This window comes from Eurytemora carolleeae, unplaced genomic scaffold (genome assembly GCF_000591075.1).
Source record: "Eurytemora carolleeae unplaced genomic scaffold, Eaff_2.0 scaffold4, whole genome shotgun sequence".
NCBI classification, from domain to species: domain Eukaryota; kingdom Metazoa; phylum Arthropoda; class Copepoda; order Calanoida; family Temoridae; genus Eurytemora; species Eurytemora carolleeae.
The window spans coordinates 488,309-511,775 of record NW_019396191.1 but is presented as its reverse complement, the minus strand read 5'-3'; the positions used below and the strand labels follow the sequence as shown (position 1 = coordinate 511,775).

Here is a 23,467-nt window from a genome sequence, read left to right as displayed (position 1 = left end):
GACAGTCCCTTCAAGTTTATTATAATTTTATGAAAAAGGCCACTATTTAATATATTATTAATTACCCATTCTTCATGAATTACTTAAAGTTAAAGAAGATAATTTTGTTCTATATAATTTTGATGATAATGAGATCGCAACCATGATCAAGATTTTATGTTCCGACTAGAAACTATATTTATATATTATACTCTATTCTTGCTTTTGTCTTATCATATTGTACCATTTTACCTCTGTGTATGAAATAAATCTATAATAATAATAATTGGATTTTCAGAAAATATGACTTGTATTATGTTAATGAAGATTATGCTGCAAAGAAACTCAAATCGGAATTAAAAGGTGAAATATGAGGTTAGAACTTTTGAATTATCAATCTCGGGATCAAGCATGTCAATTAAATTCCTCTTCGACAGCCTGTAATGGTCATACCCTGTGGAGGCATTGCTTTAATTTAAGGATCAAGCATTGATCCTTAAATAAGAAATGTCTGGGTTATCGAGTTCAAGATTAACAATACACAAAAGTCTCATTTGCTTTGTCAGAAAATAAAAATTTTGTTCACAGATTTCTTTATAAACAGCGATTTTTTTGTACGGATTTCTTTATAAACAACTATTTTTTGCACGAGTTTCTTTATAAACAGCGATTTTTTGTACGTATTTCTTTATGAAGAAGCGATTTTTTTGCACATATATCTTTATAAACAGCGATTTTTTGCACAGATTTCTTTATAAACGGCGATTTTTGCAAAGATTTCTTTATAAACAGCGATTTTTTTGCACAGATTTCTTTATCAACAGCGATTTTTTGCACAGAAATCTTTCCACACAGCGATTTTTTGCACAAAATTTCATTATAAACAGCTATTTTTGCACGTATTTCTCTAAAAACAGCAATTATTTGCACAGATTTCTTTATAAACAGCGATTTTTTGCACGTATTTCTTTATAAACAGTGATTTTTTTGCACATATTTCTTGATAAATAGCAATTTTTTAAACGTATTTCTTTATTTTTTGGTTTTCTTATTACATTCTTATTTTTGCAGATTTCTTTATAAACAGTAATTTTTTTGTTTTTATATCACATTTCTTTATAAAATCGATTTTTTGGCACGTATTTCTTTAAAAACAGCGATCTTTTGCAGGTATTTCTTTCTAACAACGATTTTTTTGTTTTCTTATCACATTCTTATTTTATAACTTTGCAAAACTTTGAACGCTTTCATTTAAAAAGTTTTTTTTTCTTTTAATTTTTTAATAAAATCTGGATTTAAACAAGAAGAAGATGTGATATTTTAGTTGAGTCAAGAGCATTGAAGAAGATTGTGTAAATTTATTAAAAATATATTCTATTTAATGGTTGTATTATTGCTTAAAAATACAGAACATGTATTCACAAACCAAAATGGTGGAAAAATAAACACAATCTGAATTTTTATGTATTTATGCAAAGATGGTGTGAATAAAGTGAATAAAAGATTTACAAGGTATTCAATGGTAAATAAAGGAAATAAATAAGGTTTTAAAGGGATTGTATCCGTAGTTTCAACTAACCTTTCATTTAAAGTGGGACTTCCCTAATTCACAACGGTTTTATTAAACCTTATACAGATCATCGAAGACATTTTAAATATCTTTTAAATGCCGAATAATTCGATTGTAAACTAGCGTACTGTGTGAACTCAACGCTTGACGATCACAATCCCTATAAATCGTCATTTTTTGCGGTTTTATGTTTAAAAAAATTAAAACTTAATTGATTTGTTTAAATTTTAACTTATCATTGAAGATAGTAAGTTTTTGTTTCTATGATCAGAGCTGAGAATTTTTGTTTTTGGGATATCGAGATCAATGCTTTCGATCCTTTGTTAATCTGCAGATTAATTTAATCTTTATTTGATATTCCGCATAGTAATATCATTCCCAGTCAAGGCCGGATTGAAGAGAGCTATGATCAATGATAAGGGAAGAAGTAAGATATGAAAAGGAATATTTTTTTTACGTTTCTTAAATTAAAAGGGCCCACAGTAAATATCAAGATCAAAGTTCCCAGCTCTGAACAATTTTTGAAATTAAAATCAAAGGTTGCGATACATTTATTTATTTATGATATGAACCTTTTGCAGATCTTAGATTTGAAAACTGTGCACAAAGAGTAATTGTGTAAGAAATTTTAAACTGGTGGAGGCTACTGTTTGGGATCAGAATCAAGATTAAGAATAAGGAACAGTTTTCATACTCAATTCAATTTTATTTGAATGATAAAAAGAATCAAATAATATAAAGGAGTGTTTTAAGGTACATTTATTTCTTTTAGATATAAAATACATTGTGAATAAGGAGTGTATCAAAGGAGAGGAAAAAGAGTAGGTCACGGCCCGCTTATATGTATTCTTCTATCTACCGATCTATACTATTCTGGGCTAGTGTACATGTAACTTTGTCGGTGGGCTACGCAGCTGTTATATCTCAGTGGACCCTAGATATTTTTAGGAAATTTCTAAAAACTCTCCATGCAAATTTTAGGTTTAACTATAACAAATTTTTATTCTGGCTTTTGTTCATTTTATAAAAATAATTTGTACTTTTAAAAAAGTTTGAAGTGAAGTTCAGGGTCCAAATTAGAGAAGAACTTTGGTACATAGTGGGCCCTGGAGTAAGCAGAAATGAGATACTGTAGCTAAAATCTTGTGATCATAGCGTTTTCTTCAAACAGTTGGTAGCATCAAAGGCGCCTTGTCTTCAGAATTGCAAAATGTGGTCTGCCGCTTTTGTACCTCAAGAATTGACCAAGATATTGAGAAATTTGTTTAAAACTCAAAATATTAAATATCAGCAAGGTTGTTTAAATCTTGAGTATCTCCAACAATTTTTATAATACAAAGAAGGAGGCTAAATCTTATCAAGACTTACAATGTTTTTCTATACTCCTTTGACATCTATTAACTTTACAAAAACCAAAGACAAATTGTAAGTTGTAACGTACTGCATAACACCCCAGCGAAAAAATTACATCAAACCTTGACTATGATATATCCATCTATTATATATCCATGGAGTAGGTCTTCTCCTGTTCCAGAATCCGACAATCCTTATTTGCGAATTTCATAATTCTTTTTCGGGGATCCTTTACCATGTCAATAATAATTCAAAAATAATTAAATCAAGTAGAATAGGGGGGACAACTTTTAGACTCAAGAAATAATTTTGAATATTTCAATGAACATCAAACATAGCAATTATGCAATGTTAATTAGTATTGACTCATTACAACTGGTAGAACTATTTACTTTTATAATAATATCAAATAATTAATATTGTTTAAATGTCGTCTCCATATTCCAATGTTTTATGGGTTCTATGTATTTAAAGGTTCTTTATATTACGATGTAATTGATCAAAAGGTTACTAAAAATCATGTTAAAAAACCCAACATGCAAAGATGTTAATGCCCGATTTACAACAGTACCCTTAAGAGCTCTGTCTAATCACGTATTAATTAGACATATCAATGTTTATAATTTAAAAAAACGGATTATTTTCAATGGCAATTTCTCTTCAAAAGTGTATTGAGCATTTCCACATACAGGAATTATCAGAATTAAACACTTTTAAACCTTTAAAAACGACAACGTCTTCCACGCATGGTTATTGATCAGATAAAGGTTTCAAGAATACAGTTGTGAATCGAGCATTGACATCTTTGCATTTAGAGTCATTTGAAATTACGCTGAAAGTTCCTTTAAGAGCAAAATAATAAACACTTTTTTCACGCTAAATGAGTTCAAACCAGTTCAAGAATCTCTTTAAAAAACTGATTGAGCATTGAAAGTTGAAAGCAGGAGCTGTGAGGTTCCAACCTGTTCCAATCAATACACTATGAAGACTATTAAACACACCGTGTCCTCACTATTCAGCAGTTCAAGGTACAATATATTTTCATACATGTTTATAAATTGATTTTATAAGTTTAAAATTTTAGAAAATAAGATTTTAAAATGACCGTTCCTGCATTGTTGGACAGTTGGCCGGTCAATTTACTCTGTTAGAATGATTAATTTTAAGAAAACCGCCATAAAATATTACTATAAGTTATAAAAGTATTTTAGCATTTGACAAATGTATAAAATTTCACAATTGTAAAAGCCTTTCAATGAAAAATGGTACAGAAGGAGGGGGGGGGGGGGGGGGGGTGGGGGTCGAGCCTTCCTATAATGTAAACAAACATTTATTGAGGTCCATAAAAAGTTTATTGGAGTATAAGCATTGAGAAGGTTTTCAAAGTATTGAGCATCCATGTTGTTGCAACACTAACATTAGGGCACGACACGTTAGTCATTTTTTTAATCGGTTCGTTAACAATTGGTTTTTGCGCAAAAGGGATTAACACGGGATTCCGCGCAAAAATCGAAAATTTACATAAGAAATTCGCAAAATGCCGAATTTTCGCTCAACGATTTTCCCATTTCGGTGGAAAGCGTAAAGTTGATTGATCTAATTCCTTGAAATCCAACAACTGTCTACATGATTAAAATAATTTTTGATCCACTGGAATGCATAGTTTTAAATATTAAAGGTCTACAATATCAGGTTGCAATACTTATATTTCCGATAAAACAATTATAAACTTTAAACTCTTGACTTGAAACCCTAGCCGAAAATTTAAGAGATTATCGTAAAACGAAACTCCTGAGTTTCCTTTTAGGGGTCTATACATTTGCGTATATTTTAATTTGAAAAGCAGATATCTAAATGCCTGACCGCCATTCATGAAACCAGGTTTCCGATACTGGGTTTCATTACGATACTATGTCTATTAATGCTGTACTCATAAATACTTACAGATTTGACCGACCGGCTCCTACAAAAAATGTACATAGATATTACAGAGATATACAAAAGACATATAAATTGATTCTTAATATTAACGATCAAAGATGTATATACGTGTGGATACAGTCCTGTTATTGTGCACATAAAGACACATAACCATATCCATTTACTGAAGATATTCAAGTGTGGATACAGTTCTGTATATATTTTGTAGATATATGTTCACATAAACATATTCATTTACTGAAGATATATTTAAGTGTGGATACAGTCCTGTTATTGTGTAAATATATACACACTAGCCTTATAGGGCGCTTCGCGCCCATCTTCTAAATTAATTGTGAACATGTTCTCTTTGTGTACATCGTAAAACAAAACAAAAATAATTCGCGGATTTTCACAAAAAATTTCGTTGATTTTCAAAATTTTCAAAAATTTAATGAAGATCGAATTTTGATGGAGACAAATATTTGAAATTTTGATCATTCATAAACCTTCCCTGTAGTCGCGTGATGTCACACAAAAAATTTGGGCCCGATCGGTTCAGCCGTTTTGACGTTTATTGGATACAAACAAACAAACAAACACCAAGACAAGCCAAATTTATGTATAGATGTAAACATATCTATTTACTACAGATATATATATAATATAATTGCGGATACAGTTCTGTTATTGTGTAAATATACACATATAACCATATCTATTTGATAAAGATAAGTGTGGATACAGACCTGTTATTGTGTAAATATATACACATAACCATATCTATTCACTAAAGATATATATAAGTCTGGATACAGTCCTGTTATTGTGTAAATATACACATATACCATATCCATTTACTGAAGATATATATATAAGTGTAGATACAGTTCTATTATTGTGTAAATATATACACATAACCATATCTATTTACTAAAGATATATATAAGTCTGGATACAGTCCTGTTCTTGTGTAAATATATACACATAAAACCATATTCATTTTCTAAAGATATATAAAAGTCGCGTGGGGATATGTCCTGTTATTGTGTAAATATACACATATAAACATATCTATTCACTAAAGATATATATAAGTGTAGATACAGTTCTGTTATTGTGTAAATATATACAGTACACATATAACCATATCTATTTCATGAAGATATTTAAAAGTGTGGATACAGTTCTGTTATTGTGAAAATAAAGACACATAACCATATCCATTTACTAAAGATATATAAAAGTGTGGATACAGTCCTGTTATTGTGTAAGTATACACATATAACCATATTCATTTACTGAAGATATATATATATAAGTGTAGGTATAGTTCTATTATTGTGTAAATAAATACACATAAACATATCTATATACTAAAGATATATATAAGTGTGGATAAATTTCTGTTATTGTGTAATAATATACACATATAACCATATCTATTTACTGAAGATACAGTCCTGTTATTGTGTAAATATATACTGCACACATATATACATAGCCATTTACTGCAGAGATATATATAAGTGTAGACACAGTTCTGTTGTTGTGTAAATATACACATATAACCATATCTATTTACTAAAGATGAATATCTAGCAGTAAACCTGGTGGGTTGATGCACTCTACCAAATGAAACAATAAATCAGTATGTAAGAAGGAAGGAAGGAAGGAATATAGGGGTAAGATTGAGTAAGCTCTGTGACCAGTAGATTACCGGGGGATTCTTGCTTTCATGCCTTATAATCAAATTATTTCCATTTTCTTTCTAAAAACTGAGTCTTTCAACATATTTGTTTTATTTGGTCGTGGTGCACTATCTGGACAATTTGAAAACAAAAATATACAATTAGTAAAATTAGACATATACAAAGACAAATAGACAAGAAATAAAGAAACAGCTGACCAAAAAAATCGACGACAAGACAAACACACATATATAAAAATAGACGCATAGAAAAATAGACAAATTGACAAGAGACAGCTAGAAAGATAAAACAATAGACAACTAGACAATTCAAATCAATATACAACTAGACAATTAAAACCAATAGACAACAAGACAATTAATACCAATAGACAACAAGAAAATTATAACCAATAGACAACTAGACAATTAAAACCAATAGACAACTAGACAATTATAACCAATAGACAACTAGACAATTAAAAGCAATAGACAACTTGACAATTAATACCAATAGACAACAAGACAATTATAACCAATAGACAACTAGACAATTAAAACCAATAGACAACTAGACAATTATAACCAATAGACAGCTAGACAATTAAAACCAATAGACAACAAGACAATTAAAACCAATAGACAACTGGACAATTAAAACCAATAGAAACTAAACAATTAAAACCAATAGACAACAAGACAATTATAGCTAATAGACAACTAGACAATTAAAACCAATAGACATCTAGACAATTAAAACCAATAGACAACTAGACAATTAAAACCAATAGACAACAAGACAATTATAACTAATAGACAACTAGAAAATTAAAACCAATAGACATCTAGACAATTATAACTAATAGACAACTAGACAATGAAAAGCAATAGACAACTTGACAATCAATACCAATAGACAACTAGAAAATTAAAACTAATAGACAACTAGACAATTAAAACCAATAAGCAACCAGACAATAAAATCAATAGACCACTAGACAATTAAAATCAATAGACAGCCAGACAATTAAACCAATAGACAACTAGACAATTAAAACAAATAGACAACTAGACAATTAAAACCAACAGAAAACTAGGCATTTAAAACTAATAAACAACTAGACAATTAAAACCAGTAGACAACTAGACAATTAAAACAAATAGACAACTAGACAATTAAAACCAATAAACAACCAGACAATTAAGACCAATAGACAACTAGACAAATAAACCAATAAACAACTAGATAATTAAAATCAGTAGAAAACTACCAAAAAAATATAGCAAAATAGCTAGGCAAATATACAGGAAGACAACTAGACAACTCAAGAAAACAAGTATTAAACTATAGAAAGTAAAACTATTAGATAAATGGGCAACATTATAAAGAAAATATAAACTAAGATTACAAATGTCTGGATATCGACTGAATTAATGCAAATGTTACAGATTGTGTTCTTGCAAACATAAATTTAACTGTAATACATTTACATGAAGTAGAAGATATATGTATATTGTTTAAGAAACATAAATGTAAAAGGGGGATCTTAAAAAATGGTGATTACTCTACACTTTGAGAGCTCAAATATATTAATTTATAAAAATCTGTTCTTATTTAAATTGCCTGAAAAAGGAAAGAAAATAAAGATATATTTAGTATTTTTCTAATGATTTGAAAGAGTCCATTTGTAAAATAAATAATAGAGACTCTACATCTTCTATTAAAAATAATAAGGATAAATCATTTTTTTTCAAAATTAAACTAATAGAAACATTAACAGACATTTAAAAAATTAAGATTTACAGATTCTTAGTATTTTTGTTTGACGTATATGTAAAATATTGAGGGAAAACTTTAAGATCCCCTTAAAAGCGACAGAATAAATAAAAATAAGAATTATGCCTTTTTTTATATGTATATTGAATAATGTATTTACACATACTTTGCTTGTGTGGGTGTGTACTGTGTCTATTATTTAGCCAATACACGTCAAAACTGAACCGATCGGCCCCAAATTGTGTGTGCAAACTATCATGACCTCAGGGAATCTTCATGGACCATAAAAAATTAACAATTTTAAAATAGCTACTTTCAGAGTAAAACTAAATTGCTAATAGGAAAAGGGAAGCCAATAAGACTATTATCCATATACATCTGTGTGTTATTTGAAATCTGACCTACTTCTATCTCTACAATCTGTGATCTGACTTTTATAGCTATATCTATGTAGTGTGCAATCTTTAATTTGACCTCATATTTTTGTCTGCAATCTGTAATCTGACCTCATATTTCTGCCTGCAAACTGCAATCTGACCTCATATTTCTGTCTGCAAGCTGTAATCTGACCTCATATTTCTGTCTGCAATCTGTAATCTAACCTGATATTTCTGTCTGCAAGCTGTCATCTGACCTCATCTTTCTGTCCGCAAGCTGTAATTTGACCTCATAATTGTGTCTGCAAGCTGTCATCTGACCTCATATTTCTGTCCGCAATCTGTAATCTGACCTCATATTTCTGTCTGCAAGCTCTAATCTGACCTCATATTTCTGTCTGCAATCTGTAATCTAACCTGATATTTCTGTCTGCAAGCTGTCATTTGACCTCATCTTTCTGTCTGCAAGCTGTAATTTGACCTCATAATTGTGTCTGCAAGCTGTCATCTGACCTCATATTTCTGTCTGCAATCTGTAATCTGACCTCATATTTCTGTCTGCAATCTATAATCTGACCTCATATTTCTGTCTGCAATCTGTAATTTGACCTCATATTTCTGTCTGCATGCTGTACTTTGAACTCATATTTCTGTTTGCAATCTGTAATTTGATCTCATATTTCTGTCTGCAATCTATAATTTGAACTATATTTCTGTCTGCAATCTACAATTTGACCTCATATGTCTGTCTGCAATCTGTAATTGGACCACCTATTACACAGAAATCCAAAGTCTGCACACTATTACGCAAAACTCTATTAGTTGTTTACAATTACTTTTCTATTCAAATAGATCTATTGCTCTTGATAATCTATTTCCTTCTATTAGGCTAAAAACGAGACTTCAAAAAATACAATTGAGCGAGTTATAGTGATAAAAAAACCAAGGCGTTGTGGCACTTTAAAGTCAACCCGGTCTAAAACATTGATGCATCACTTTCATAATTCTCTGGATCCCTGTGGGTGCTCTTGTATGTTTGGTGTGATATAATTTGGCCCTGATCCTGCATAACTATAGACATTCTATAGACTCACTAGATTCACTAATATTGACACAATTTAACACTAAAAATGGAAATTAGAAAAAGGCCAGAAATATATCAATAAAGAAAAAGTGCAAAAAATGTCTATTCTATTCTATTCTATTCTATTCTATTCTATTCTATTCTATTGTATTCTTTTCTATTCTATTCTATTCTATTCTTATCTATTCTATTCTATTCTATTCTATTCTATTCTATTCTATTCTATTCTATTCTATTCTATTGTATTTTATTCTATTCTATTCTATTCTATTCTTATCTATTCTATTCTATTCTTTTCTATTCTATTCTATTCTATTCTATTCTATTCTATTCTATTCTATTCTATTCTATTTTATTCTATTCTATTCTATTCTATTCTATTCTATTCTATTCTATTCTATTCTATTTTATTCTATTCTATTGTATTCTATTGTATTCTATTCTATGTATTCTATTCTATTCTATTCTATTTTATTCTACTCTATTCAATTCTATTCTTTTCGGTTCTATTCTATTCTATTTTATTCTATTCTATTCTATTCTATTCTAGAAAAAGGTCAAGACTATGTGCCCAGTGCCCAATGTATTTTCAGAATAGAAAATGTCCAAAAATTATCATAATGTGTTTTGATCAGAGTTAAGTCTAGTAAGAAGGAAAAAGACTAGATAGTTGGAAGAGGGGGGGGGGTGCGACCCAATTCCTTCACCATCCAAGAGGTTGCAATGAAAATAGAATAAAAATGAATCAAAAAAGAGCTTGCTATTGTACTCTAACATGGTACTTTAACAATAAAAATGCGCTAAATATAAAATATATAAAATATATATTCAAAGCATAACCTCTCTTTTTCTCTCTTATTAACATTAAGGATTGATAAGAAGAAGAGTAAAGCATATCATGGTAAATATAAGAGGTTCTGGTTAAAAATCAGTAAGTCTCTACTTTCGAACCCATTTCACCCATTAATTTGTTCATAAATGCTATTTTATACTTTTGCTGGGTTAGCTATTTCAAATTTTGAAATATATAATATTTTGTACGCTATTTTGAAATAAATAATATTTTGTACGCTATTTTGAAATGAATAATATTTTGTACGCTATTTTGAAATATATAATATTTTGTACGCTATTTTGATATATATATTATTTTGTACGCTATTTTGAAATACATAATATTTTGTACGCTATTTTGAAATATATAATATTAATGTGTACGCTATTTTCACGGATATTAAATTAAAAGATCAATATATTCAATTACATCATTTGATTAATTTAATTTTTTTATAAAAATATTGGACTTATTGTTTTTCAGTTTATATTAAAATTTCACATGTTTGCAAGTATTGTCCCCAACCTTGCAATCCTATAATCTGCCGAATTGTCAGCTGGCTATGCTGGGATCTTATTTGAAGTCACAACTTATGAATCTCGGAAACAAGTATTAATCTCCAGACCTACATGGATTAATTTAATTTCTCTCGATATCCCACTTAGAGGAAGTGTTCGCGAATAATGAAAGGGAGTACAGGCTTACGCTGAAAAATAATCGCTTTTAATCGCTACAAATCTTACTTCTATCTGTTACGATTATAAGGAGAAAATTGTTAAAAACGACTTAAAGTGAAGAACGTGATAGCGTCCATACAAATTCTCAAAGTAACAATACATGACGCGGATCATAAAATATCAATTTAATTTCAAACAAATCATTCAGATATTACAACCGCCGAAATAGTTGGCCTCCATATATCTCTGCTCTCGATGTTTTGAATGATTACACTTGGCAGAGACACCTAGCGGGAAAAAGTCGTTAGAGGTGCATTGTATATTGTTGACTTTTTCGCTGTAAGCCTATATATACCCCCTTTAATTGTTTGCTAACATTCCCTTTAAAGGATAACTTTGATTGAAGGATCAAGGGTTGATCCTCACAAATTCAAAAGTGCCAACATTTGACGTCGGATCAAGCATTCAAGATTAACGATAGATAATCGAAACAAATGTTGAGACCTTTGATCCTTTTTTCTTCAAGTTTGTTTTAATTACATTACTAGCTTAGGAACCCAGCTCTGCCTAAAGTCCTATTCCCTCCAACACACTCAAATTGAATTTAAAAATGAAGCGAAGAACATTACCCAATCAAAATTTGAGGCAAATCGGCCAGGGGTACATGAATTATGCACGGTATATGAGCAACGAGCTTTATTATATAACCTAGCTAAGAAACTGTAGTGTCCAGCAAACAAAAACTTTCGCGAAAAAATTCGAAAAAATGTGAAAATTTTCATTCATATTTTGAAAACTTTTTTGCGAAAACCATAGTTGCTCTGACAGCTCAGCATTAAAAGTTTTATTATATCATAATTAATAATTTCTCTTCCGTAAGTTGTTCGCAAAACTTTCGTATTTTTTACGTTTTTTTCGTGAAATTTTCTAATTTTTGATATCGCGAAGTTTGCCTTTTTTTCGCGAAGTAGAATAAAGCAAAATTTTGTAAAAAACCAATGCAATTTTTCGCATTTATCGCTGGAAACCCTATATGAGTTTCAGTTTTACTCCTTGTTTTGATAAGCAAACAATTCCATCCCAACGGAAAAAAATAAATATCATTTCATTTTCTCAAGTTTTCAGAACGACAGAATCTGAAATATTGTTAAATGGGGAGAAAAATATCGAATTACGGAGATATAAAAGATGAGAGAACAAAATATAATAAATTGCAGAAGCAGAAAACTGTGCAAATATGATATTTTGCAATATATTTTTAAGCACTTTCTAAACCTTGACATACACCTTAAACACCTTTTTTTCGACTTTTAAAAAAATTCATTGATTATAAAATGTTAAAAGACTGTCAGCGTGAATTGAAATGCGCTATACTTTTGAACATTTTAAATTTTCAGTTAGAAAAAACACCAAAGAGTAGCGTTTGAAGTTGATTACAACTTTTAAAAAAGTTGGTATCTTAAAATTATGTCCATAGTTTTTTTAAATTAACGTTTTTTCAAATTTAGGAGAAGTAGCAGTGGAAGTGACAAAGATGATGAAGTAAAACAAAACGGAAAGTAAGTAGATCCATTTTTTAAAGAACTTTGACATTTTTTTCAAGAAAAACAAGCCTTTGTAGGAATGTTAAAGCTTTCTGAAAAACTAAGAAAAGAATTATTTTAAAAGCAATGATAATTCATTATGTGAATATGTATTTGTATGCTTGTTTTTGACGTTTGTCAGTTTTATGTTAATATTAACCTTTGATCTTTATTCCTCAATTCCCTTTTTAAAATGAATCGGATCTACGCTTATATATGGAGAATATTTCATAAGCTTAATTTTTATCAATGAGAGTAGGTTATAACTAATGGTGGCTAATGAAGATTAAGTTCTGTGCAAATTCATGTTCAGACGGCTTATAGTTTTTGTCACTGAACCATCCCCCCCCCTCCCTATTCCAGGCCCCTAACACGAAAAAACCTTCGATTTCGACCCTTCCCGCCAATAAGTGGTTCAGATCGAGCATTAATGAGCTTGAGCTTAATGAAGTCGTTCATAAAGTCAACATTTTGAATAGTTCAAAAATTAAAGGTTGTAGGATTAAAGAAATTGATTCTTTGCCACAAACTAGATTTTTTTTATCCTGATATCTTGATGGTGTAAATCTGTTATATTTCAAACTAAGATTATTTGATAAAACATTCATAGTTTGAAATATCTAAGGTCTACCACCTAGGGTTGTGAAGATAAAGAAATTAGAAAATCAGAGTTTGTGGCAAAGACTTAATTATTTTGCTGTCTGTGTGTTTCAATTGCTCACTTGAATCCTATAAATTCGGTAAACCGATTATGCAAATTTTATAACTCCACAGGGAAAGATATAGCAACCAAAAAAATGTTCCCTAAACAAAATTTTGCTCGTTTAAGAATTTCGGAAATCCGACATCGAAAACAGAAAAATCCGCGAAATTGTTATTTTTCAAAATGTAAGATATAAGCTGCGGCGCGTAGCACCCAATAAATCTTGTTTTGAATGTCTTGAATATTGTTTTATAAACTGCGAAGTTGAATTTAAAATTAAACGGAAAAGTTTAAACAGTTAGAAACTTAAAGAATGCTTTTACAACATCAAGTTAAATTATGCAAAATAAAGGGTCTCTGCTCTTAAAGTAGATAAAGCAAAAAATGGTAAATAAGGCGATGTTCTTTAAGGCGTACCAGTAACTCTGCATCTTTCATTTGAGACGGCAGGACCAGCCCTGAAAACTGGGTTTTTAAGAATGAATGTGCTATCAATGTTTATTTCTCATAAACACGGTTATTTTCAATTGTTGCATGCCTTCTTTAAATAATGGATCACTTGCAATTGCAATGAATGTCCCTTCAAAACTTATTTCATTTTTCTGATCCTCCTCTTTTCGTTTTTTTTGTCCGATGCTGAATTGTTTATACAATACTACAAGAACATTATGTTTACATATTGGTCTATATGTCATTATACGGGAATAAAGGTAAACAATTCTTCAGTTTTTGTGTTATTACATTTTCTTTTTTTTTATCGATATTGTCAATATTTGTTCTGTTATAAGAACAATAGAATATACTGTCTGAATACTCAATCAACCCAACATTATTTATAATGTAAACAACTAGTTTCCCATAACAAATACACACTTTTCATTAATAATATGTATGAACATTCCATATATAAAGGGTTTTAATAAAAAGTTATCCTGGTATAGGGACAAATGTTTTACACATTTTTTAAAAAAGATCTGGGATTATTAGTTCACCTTCCTTTTAAGTATGAATGCCATCATATTTCTGAATAATTCAAAAACTTATTTGTACAAAGAAGTCATAGCACACTTTGAAACCCCAGTTGTAGTGCTATTTCATGACAATTGTTTAAAAATTATATTTAAAAATCAGATAAATTCTTTCTCTACTGATTAAATGAAATAACCATTTTACCGATATTTTCTAATCCCTATATTTTTACAACCTAATGGTGTAAACCTTTAAATTTTCAAGCTTTAGCTATTTAACTAAGTCAGGTTAAAAAAATATCAGAACATTTGAGTTTGAGGCAAGAGTTCAATTCCTTTATATGTTCATAAATAAAAGTTAATTTTGATTAAAGTCTTTTTTTTTTGGGATTTTACAGTAATGGCAAATATTATTATTTTAATCTGAAATAATAAAAATTTATTAACAGACAAGATTTATTGATAAACGGACATCCACAGTATGTTGTACAATACATTTAAAATCTCTTGTTGGCACTTTCCCTGAATTTTTTTTTATTTTGGGGGGGGGGGGGCACTTTATTCCAAAGTTTGAACACGTTCGAAGATTCAGATCTATTTAAATATTTGGCTATGGTGTTTATTTTTTGTTTGGTTGTAGGCAATTAACGTCAAAACAGGAAAATCTTATGACCCCAGGGATGATTTAAAGTTGACCGAAATAAAAAATTTTCGGCCAAAGCCACCTTTTAAAATCCACTAATCTAAAAGAAAAATCTGCAAAAATTTGTATTTATTGGAGAACGATCTAATAAATGCGGAAACCAATTTTTTAAAAAATCCTTTCGATAATTTAAAGACAAGCAACTTTCTTTTTTCTTTTTGCAAAACTAAAGCAAACACTATTATTCAGGAATGGAACTGGGAAGGGAAAAGGAGATAGAAGCTGTATTCCAAAGGAACAAAATCATTTATTTTACGATTACACAGTTAATAAAACAGTCATAACTCTAAAAAACCAGGGAACCAGGGCCAAAACTTTAATGCAAAGAGAATTTCACTTTACTCAGTGTGGACTAGGGTCAATTTGAATTTGAACCGGACCGTCCCCTCGGATCAGCCTTAGTGACGCCCGGCCAGTACCGGACCGACCCCTCGTATCAGCCTTAGTGACCCACAGCCAGTACAGGCCCGACCCTATCCTATGCTGGTTCGGTTACAATTTGATAGAACGGCCAGACTTTTTACTGTACCCGGCCTAGTGGGGTATGACCCAAATAGATTCTAGTACAATAGATAGCACCGTAGAATTTGTACACTTTCAGCACAGCTGTATTCTGACGTCACAATTGTCAACTCAGTTTTTGTGTCCGTCAAAATTGTTTATAATAGTATTAATTTTAGAATAAAGTAATTTTCATACAGTAAAATAAGTGTAATTTTATCTGTTCTTTATTTTCTGTTTTTACACTTTTTATTTAATCTTTGAAAACGTGTTAAATGTGAGTAAATTTCGTTTTTCTTGTTACATTTGACACTTGTGACGTCGTGTATAATTGGTTCATTTGTCTGTTGCCACCTATTGTACTTGATAATCTATTTGGTATCACCTAGTGGGGTACCCCATTAGCTTATTTTAGTGTTACTCAAACGTTACCAAAGCTGTAACATTTGATGTTACCATTTATATCATTATCTATATGTTTGTCTATTTATCTATCTGTTTGTCTATTTATCTATATGTTTGTCTATTTATCTATATGAAATCATTTATCTATCTATTTAATTATTTATGTGTACGTCTAACTATCTGTTTAATACTACTTCTACTACTATCTACAAGGGGATGTACCCCAACTAAATGATCTGGGTTTAAGATAAATTATCAGCGAAGGTTCTCAGTGCCTAATGCAGAGGATACAGAGTCTAAGGTAAATAAACAGATAGTAGATAGATAGATAGATAGATAGATAGATAGATAGATATATTTTATAGATAAATATATAAATATATAGATAGAACAAAAGAAAGATAGATAGAAAAATACATAAATAGAACGATTAATAGATATGTATATATATATATATATATATATATATATATAGCTGCAGTAGATACAATAAAAGATAGATGAGTGCAGTTCTGAAAAATATTTCAAAGCATGCTAGAAATAAATGTTATCATTAGCCAGGCATCTAAACCGTAGTATATAATATATCATGTATTTATCATATATATATATAGTATTTGTATAGTTCCTTAGTAAGTAGTACATCGCTGCTCGTTAATATACAATCATGCACATACGTACATATACCATATATACCAATTTGTCTATATATTTATATATAATATGTTCGCTATAGGTGGGCAAATGACTGGACCGATTTGGTTGACATTTTTCCAAAATGTTTTTGAAATTACACGGACAACTCCGGGTACTTCACTTATTATCTATATAATAAGCTTATTCGGTTATAAATATACACTAGCTGTAGTGCCTGGCGGTGCCCAGGTTTATATTTTAATTCATAGTCATGGTTACTGCCAAAGTTTTCTTGCGCATGGTATTAAACTATGAAATTTAAAAAAAATCTGCCAATTTGGTCTAGACGTTTGGCCAGCTTTAGAGAACATATATAAATTTACATATATAGAGCTCTAGCCCTGTGGTAGAGCAGTACCAGCATCCAATCTACCAATGTAAATATATTTACATATATAGAGCTCTAGCCCTGTGGTAGAGCAGTACCAGTATCCAATCTACCAATGCATATATATTTACATATATAGAGCTCTAGCGCTCTAGCCCTGTGGTAGAGCAGTACCAGTATCCAATCTTCCAATGTATATATATTTACATATATAGAGCCATAGCCCTGTGGTAGAGCAGTACCAGTATCCAATCTACCAATGTATATATATTTACATATATAGAGCTCTAGCCCTGTGGTAGAGCAGTACCAGTATCCAATCTACCAATGGCCAAGCTTCAGAAAACAAAAGAGCCAAAGACGACATTCTGTGGCAGGTAAAAACATATATGATTATTCTAATCAAGAAAGAAAAGTTATTCTCTGTTAAAGAAATATTTTCATTACGAAAAAAATGTGTTCAGAAGAAACGTTATTTTATTATTCAAAAAGTTTTAAAGATAAATTATAAATTAAAAAGAAAGTACCATTTGATCCAATTTTAAAAATATTTCTTCGTTTTAAAACTATTTTTATTCTCTTTACGCCTTATTTCTGCAGCTTTATTAGAGTATTCAATATACTTTGTGATGACTGGACACATTTTAACCAGCACAGCAGTTTCTATTTAACCTAGGAGACCAAAATTTAAACTTCTTCACAAATTAGAATTTAGAAATAAGCTTTTCTTACATTTAAGAATATCTTTAAGGGGGAGTTTTGTAATTTCTTATAGTAAAATTTACTTAAACAATTATTATTGGTATTATTATTATTATTATTATTATTATGGTTAATATTCTTATTATTGTTATTGTTATTATTAATATTATAAAAAATTCAAAAATATCAGACAGGTCTGCCGCTGTAGCAATGGTAAATTAGCGGTACAGTCCAAAAACTAGGACCACAAAGGTTGACCCAGCTCGGATATTCAAATGTACACCGGTTGTGCGTCACATTGATAGGCCACACTGTCGAGTTCTAGTTCCAGGTGTAACTTTGGACCACAATTTGAACAATTAAACAATATTTTTTCGAGGTTTCTCATTTGTTCGTTTTCGTAAACGTATGCGTGTTGAATGCAAAAGACAACTCTAACAGTGTAAAGATTGTTGAATTGTAAACCAAACCCCTAAACTCCAAATTATGTAAGGTAATGTAACCAAACCCCTAAACTCCAAATTATGTAAGGTAATGTAACCAAACCCCTAAACTCCAAATTATGTAAGGTAATGTAACCAAACCCCTAAACTCCAAATTATGTAAGGTAATGTAACCAAACCCCTAAACTCCAAATTATGTAAGGTAATGTAACCAAACGCAACAAACCTTGGAAGTGCACTTATTTTGATGATAAATCTAATTTACAGTGTACATTGGAAGTTTTCATTTTCTCCAAAAACTTTAAGCCTAAACGCAGAATTTTTAAGAAAAAATCTCAAAAAAGGATTTTGAATCACCCGGTTCTATGTGCGTGAAAGATTTAAGGCTGAGTATAAAACTAGGAGACATAATTGGAAATTATTCTGAACAGAATAGGATGAATACAAATGATTCTGACAATGAATGAATATACAGAATGAGATGAATACAAATGATTAGGATGAATGAATACAAAATGAGATGAATACAAATGATTCTGATGAATGAATGATTACAGAATGAGATGAATACAAATTATTAGGATGAATGAATGAATACAGAATAGGATGAATACAAATTATTATGATGAATGAATGAATACAGAATGAGATGAATACAAATGATTAGGATGAATGAATGAATACATAATGAGATGAATACAAATTATTCTGATGAATGAATGAATGCAGAATGAGATGAATTCAAATGATTAGGATGAATGAATGAATACAGTATAGGATAAATACAAATTATTCTGATGAATGAATGAATACAGAATAGGATGAATACAAATGATTCTGATGAATGAATGAATGCAGAATGAGATGAATACAATTTATTCTGATAAATGAATGAATACAGAATGAGATTAATACAAATGATTAGGATGAATGAATACAGAATGAGATTAATACAAATGATTCTGTGCATCCAGACTTTTTGAAGATACAAATCTATTGTGAAAAGTTCAGGATAAAATGTTTAATTCCTATAATTTCTTCATTGTATAATCTCTATAATTTGTTTTCTGTATAATTTTTGCAATTTCAATAATTTCTTTACTCTCTTATTTCTTGAATTTCTTTACCATCCAATTTCTATAATTTCTTTAGTCTTTACAATCTAATTTCTATGTTTTTTTAACTGTCTAGTTTGTAAATATATATGCGAATAGGTATATTGGCATACAGAGTGTCCCAGACCATCTAGGATGCAATTTTCCAAATTTATTCAATCTAATATAGGATAGTTTTCAAATTGGATGATGGCTTTACTTCCGGTGAAAGTTCTAGTATTTAACCTAACCATACCAAATTCTTATACAATGGAACCCATACAGCTGTGGACTAGGACTACGTCTTTTATTAGACTCAAGTTCTGATTTCAAAAAGTAACATCAACTCACGCAAATCTTCCCCGTTAGTAAAAGTAAATTCAACCATGAAGCATAAAGTCTGACCGCGTCAACCTTGTTGTACCGGCTAGTCATGTCCATAGAGCTAGATACAGTACAAACTGGGACCGGAAAGGTTGACCCGACTCGGAAATTCAAATGTACTGCGGCTGTGCCCGTGAACAGGAAACTAAACAATTTTACTTATCAAGTTATTGTCCAAGCTACTATTAAAATGATTTGCTTTATAAGAAAATAAAACACACATAAGGTTGCTTAAAGAGCCTGTCACGGGCAGCCATAGTACATTTGAATTTCTGAGCCGGGTCAACCTTTCCGGTCCCAGCTTGTACTGTGCCTAGCTCTATGGACATTGGACACGACTAGCCGGTGCAACAAGGTTGACGCGGTCAGACTTTATGCTTCATATAGGTAGGGCTGGGCACGTTCCGACTTTTTTGAAATCGTTCCGTTCCGTTCTAGAACGAGGGCCTTCAGCTAAATCGTTCCGTTCTCGTTCCTCTTTTTTTTATCGTTCCGTTCTCGTTCCGTTCCGTCCCGTTCCGTTCCGTTCTGAGTAGAAGAACGGTCTTCCCGTTCCGTTCCGTTCTTGGCGTTCTTAGATGAAGAACGGTTGCATCCTTCTTGTTCTGTTCTTAATTAAGAACGTTTCCATCCCCCGTTCCGTTCTTAGTAACTGAACAAGTTCTTGATAATAAGAACGCGTTAACGATTTTAACCGTTCTTTTCACGTTCCGTTCCGTTCTTTTACTAATCGTTCCAATATTTTTAAGAACGCGTTCTAAGCGTTCGTTTTTTTTCGGAACGATGGGATCGTTCTTGATCGTTCCGTTCGTTCTCGGGAAAGAACGATCGTTCCACCGTTAACGCGCCCAGCCCTACATATAGGCTGAATTTACTTTTACTGAAGGGGCAGAGGTGCATGCTGTAGCGTTGTTTCAAGTCACCTTCCATTTAAAGAGGATCATTCCAGATTCACAACGGTACCATTTTAACCTTTGACTGTTCAAGGTTGTTGGACATATTCCTACTGAAATGCTTTATTTGCTAAACACTTTATTTGCACGGTTTAAATTTAAAGTTAAATTTTCTTCTAAATGTTTGAAAATGCTGTGAAGGTAAAACAGTCGATTTACTTTTGACTTGACTTACTCAAGGAAAAAAATCAGCTGTTCTAAGTTCAGACTATACACAGCGTTTTTAGATGAATACAAGTGGGTTTCGATATGTTTTGAACACCTCTCTACTTAACAGTCAACTATTTCAAGGGTACCGCAGTGAATCGGGTATTACTCTCTTTACATGGAGGGTCATTTGAAATTACAATTACAAGCATTTTTATTGTCATCTTTCTATTCAATAGCTTTATGTGTTCCTCTGTTTTTAGTGTCAGCCGGAGGACAGATGGACCTCCTTCACCCGTCGAGGACACGACAGCGAAGAAGTCCCCTGGGACAACTGGAGGAGGAGGAGAGAAGGCCTAGTCTAGCAGACCTACAGGTACCATTAAATTGGTTAAAATTGGAAATACGATCCAAAAATGATCGCTATAACATTTTTGGGTCATTTTTGGTTTAGCTTTCGTCTGTATTTTTTGTTTCAATGGCATTGTAAGAGATGCATTTTTTTTTGAAAATTTGAAATACAACTATTTGCTCTGGAACAATATTAAATACGATAAATTATAATTCATAATTATAATTCGCTCATATATGTAAATATATTTGTTGGTTATGGCAGACCAAAGTCGAACAGATAGCCCGAATTGGCTGAAATTTTTAAAGGAAAATCTAATTGTTTTTCAAAATTTGTAATTTCGAAAATAATTTTTTTGAATTTGAAAATATTTTAAAATATTTTTCACAGGCAAGGCAAGCATATCAGCTAGTAATCTACACAATCATTAAAAGAATGACGAGATTTTTCTGATTCTTTTTGCTAAACCCAAAGACATCGCTTTTATCAGTTTACATTTTTTTTTACTTTTTATGAAAACCATGTTTTCTTGTGAAATCAATGGCGCAACAATGACGCAACTGAATTTTAGCAAAAACGGGAAGCTAAATTTCGAATCGAAGCCGGTAAATATTGAAATTTTGCTCTCAAGCACAAACAAATTTGTAATTCTACATTTTCATCACTGAAAAATCCGGTTCATTTCAAGCACTGCACCGGGCCGTATTTTAGCCAGCTAGAGGAAGCTGTATACATACTATGTAAGGCAAACACCGGGACGGTACAGTACGCAAAATGAAAGATCTCCTTCTAGTGAAATTTATGTGATATGATGCTTAGTTCTGAACTACGTTCCCCTTCCCCTTGTCTCCTATAGAGAAAATGCACTGCATACATTATAGTTTCACAGGTCTAATGGTTCTGAAAGAAATTAAACAGCATCATAAAGAAAATTAAGAAAACTTTAAACTTTCTCTGGATTTTAATCAAATCCAATATGGAGGTTTGCAAGTTGAGAAAACGTGGAATTTTCCAATTTAGTATTTTTCAACGGCAGCGAACCAATAATTCAATTTGATACAGTGAGAACCAGAAAACTGCAGAATAGAAAGACTACATTAAAGTAATGATTACGTGTATTTGATGTCGCAAAGCGTATTGTTTTGCAAAATTTTTATTTGACTATTTAATGTATAAACATAGTCTTCATATTCCTTAGTTTTACGGTTTTCACTGTATCATGTACAACAGACTTTGTAGATATTTGCTAATAATACAAAAATTCGCGGGTAATACAGAAATATGCCAGGCAATATATATGACAATGCACATGCTATACAAAGAGACGCAAAAAGAAGAAAAATCAATTATTTCTTGATTTTATGGAGAAAGCTGGTGGTGACGGTATTGCAGTGCCCTGTCCTCTACTGGTTCTCTAATTGTCCTACACCCTTGTAATGAAAATGCAAGGCTTGCTTTTATGAATTCACCGCATTTAATTCAATTCAATATCTTTAGCCAAAAAAAAACTCTGCAGATTCGACCCATCAAAAGACATCTTTGACTAAATTAATATTCCGCTAGATTTTTAAGATGACATACAGGGAAACCCACAAAACATGAAACTTCAGAGACGACTGTACTGATTTTAAACAGTTTACGATTCTTTGCCAAATCAAACTTGGAATAGTAATTTTATAGCCAATAGCCAATTTATTCGTGTTTACGGTCATATTCTTTGTAGGTAACCCTGCAAGGTTTCTTCATTAAGTTAGTGTTGTGTTCACTTCTGATCGGCAACAGAAAATACACTGAAATTTTGCAGGGACAAATTAAAAATACGTTTTTTTTTTACAGTGGTCAGCGTTCATATCAATACAATGAAGAGTTTCAAGTTTATTTGAAGCATTTTTGTTGATTGATTGATTGATTGATTGTTTAGGCTGAAGACCGGGAGAGACGACCTAGTCTAATAATGTATCAAAGCGAGGATACAGAGCACCCTGATGTTGTGGCTCTTCAGAAACTTGTAGATAGGTTACACTTCTCAGAACAGACGTAGTGATCACACTTCTCAGAACAGACGTAGTGATTACACTTCTCAGAACAGACGTAGTGATTACACTTCTCAGAACAGTCGTAGTGATTACACTTCTCAGAACAGACGTAGTGATTACACTTCTCAGAACAGATGTAGTACTTGATTTACTTCTCAGAACAGTTATAGTACGTGATTACACTTCTCAGAACAGTTGTAGTACTTG

General features: G+C 31.1%; 1 protein-coding gene across 2 annotated transcripts; it reads left to right on the top strand.

Annotated features, from left to right (window-relative positions):
- The first annotated feature begins 256 nt into the window (after positions 1-256).
- Positions 257-23,423, top strand: LOC111697704 (uncharacterized). 2 transcript variants are annotated; one of them, XM_023467794.1, is made up of 9 exons: positions 257-354; positions 2,131-2,228; positions 3,847-3,930; positions 12,771-12,821; positions 15,409-15,454; positions 16,373-16,426; positions 17,433-17,526; positions 21,136-21,248; positions 23,146-23,423. In XM_023467794.1, the coding sequence occupies exons 3-9, from the start codon at positions 3,884-3,886 to the stop codon at positions 23,263-23,265; spliced, it is 525 nt and encodes a 174-aa protein (XP_023323562.1). In that variant the 5' UTR covers positions 257-354; positions 2,131-2,228; positions 3,847-3,883; the 3' UTR covers positions 23,266-23,423. The 2 variants fall into 2 exon arrangements, with proteins under 2 accessions (XP_023323562.1, XP_023323563.1); XM_023467795.1 differs by having other exon boundaries at positions 260-342.
- Positions 23,424-23,467: the final 44 nt, after the last annotated feature.

Bases quoted from the DNA above. Each gene is read 5' to 3' on its own strand.
- LOC111697704 (XM_023467794.1), top strand. From the start codon at position 3,884: ATGAAGACTATTAAACACACCGTGTCCTCACTATTCAGCAGTTCAAG. The intron at 3,931-12,770 runs GTACAATATATT...TTTCAAATTTAG, and splicing joins TCACTATTCAGCAGTTCAAG to GAGAAGTAGCAGTGGAAGTG. The intron at 17,527-21,135 runs GTAAAAACATAT...CTCTGTTTTTAG, and splicing joins AAGACGACATTCTGTGGCAG to TGTCAGCCGGAGGACAGATG.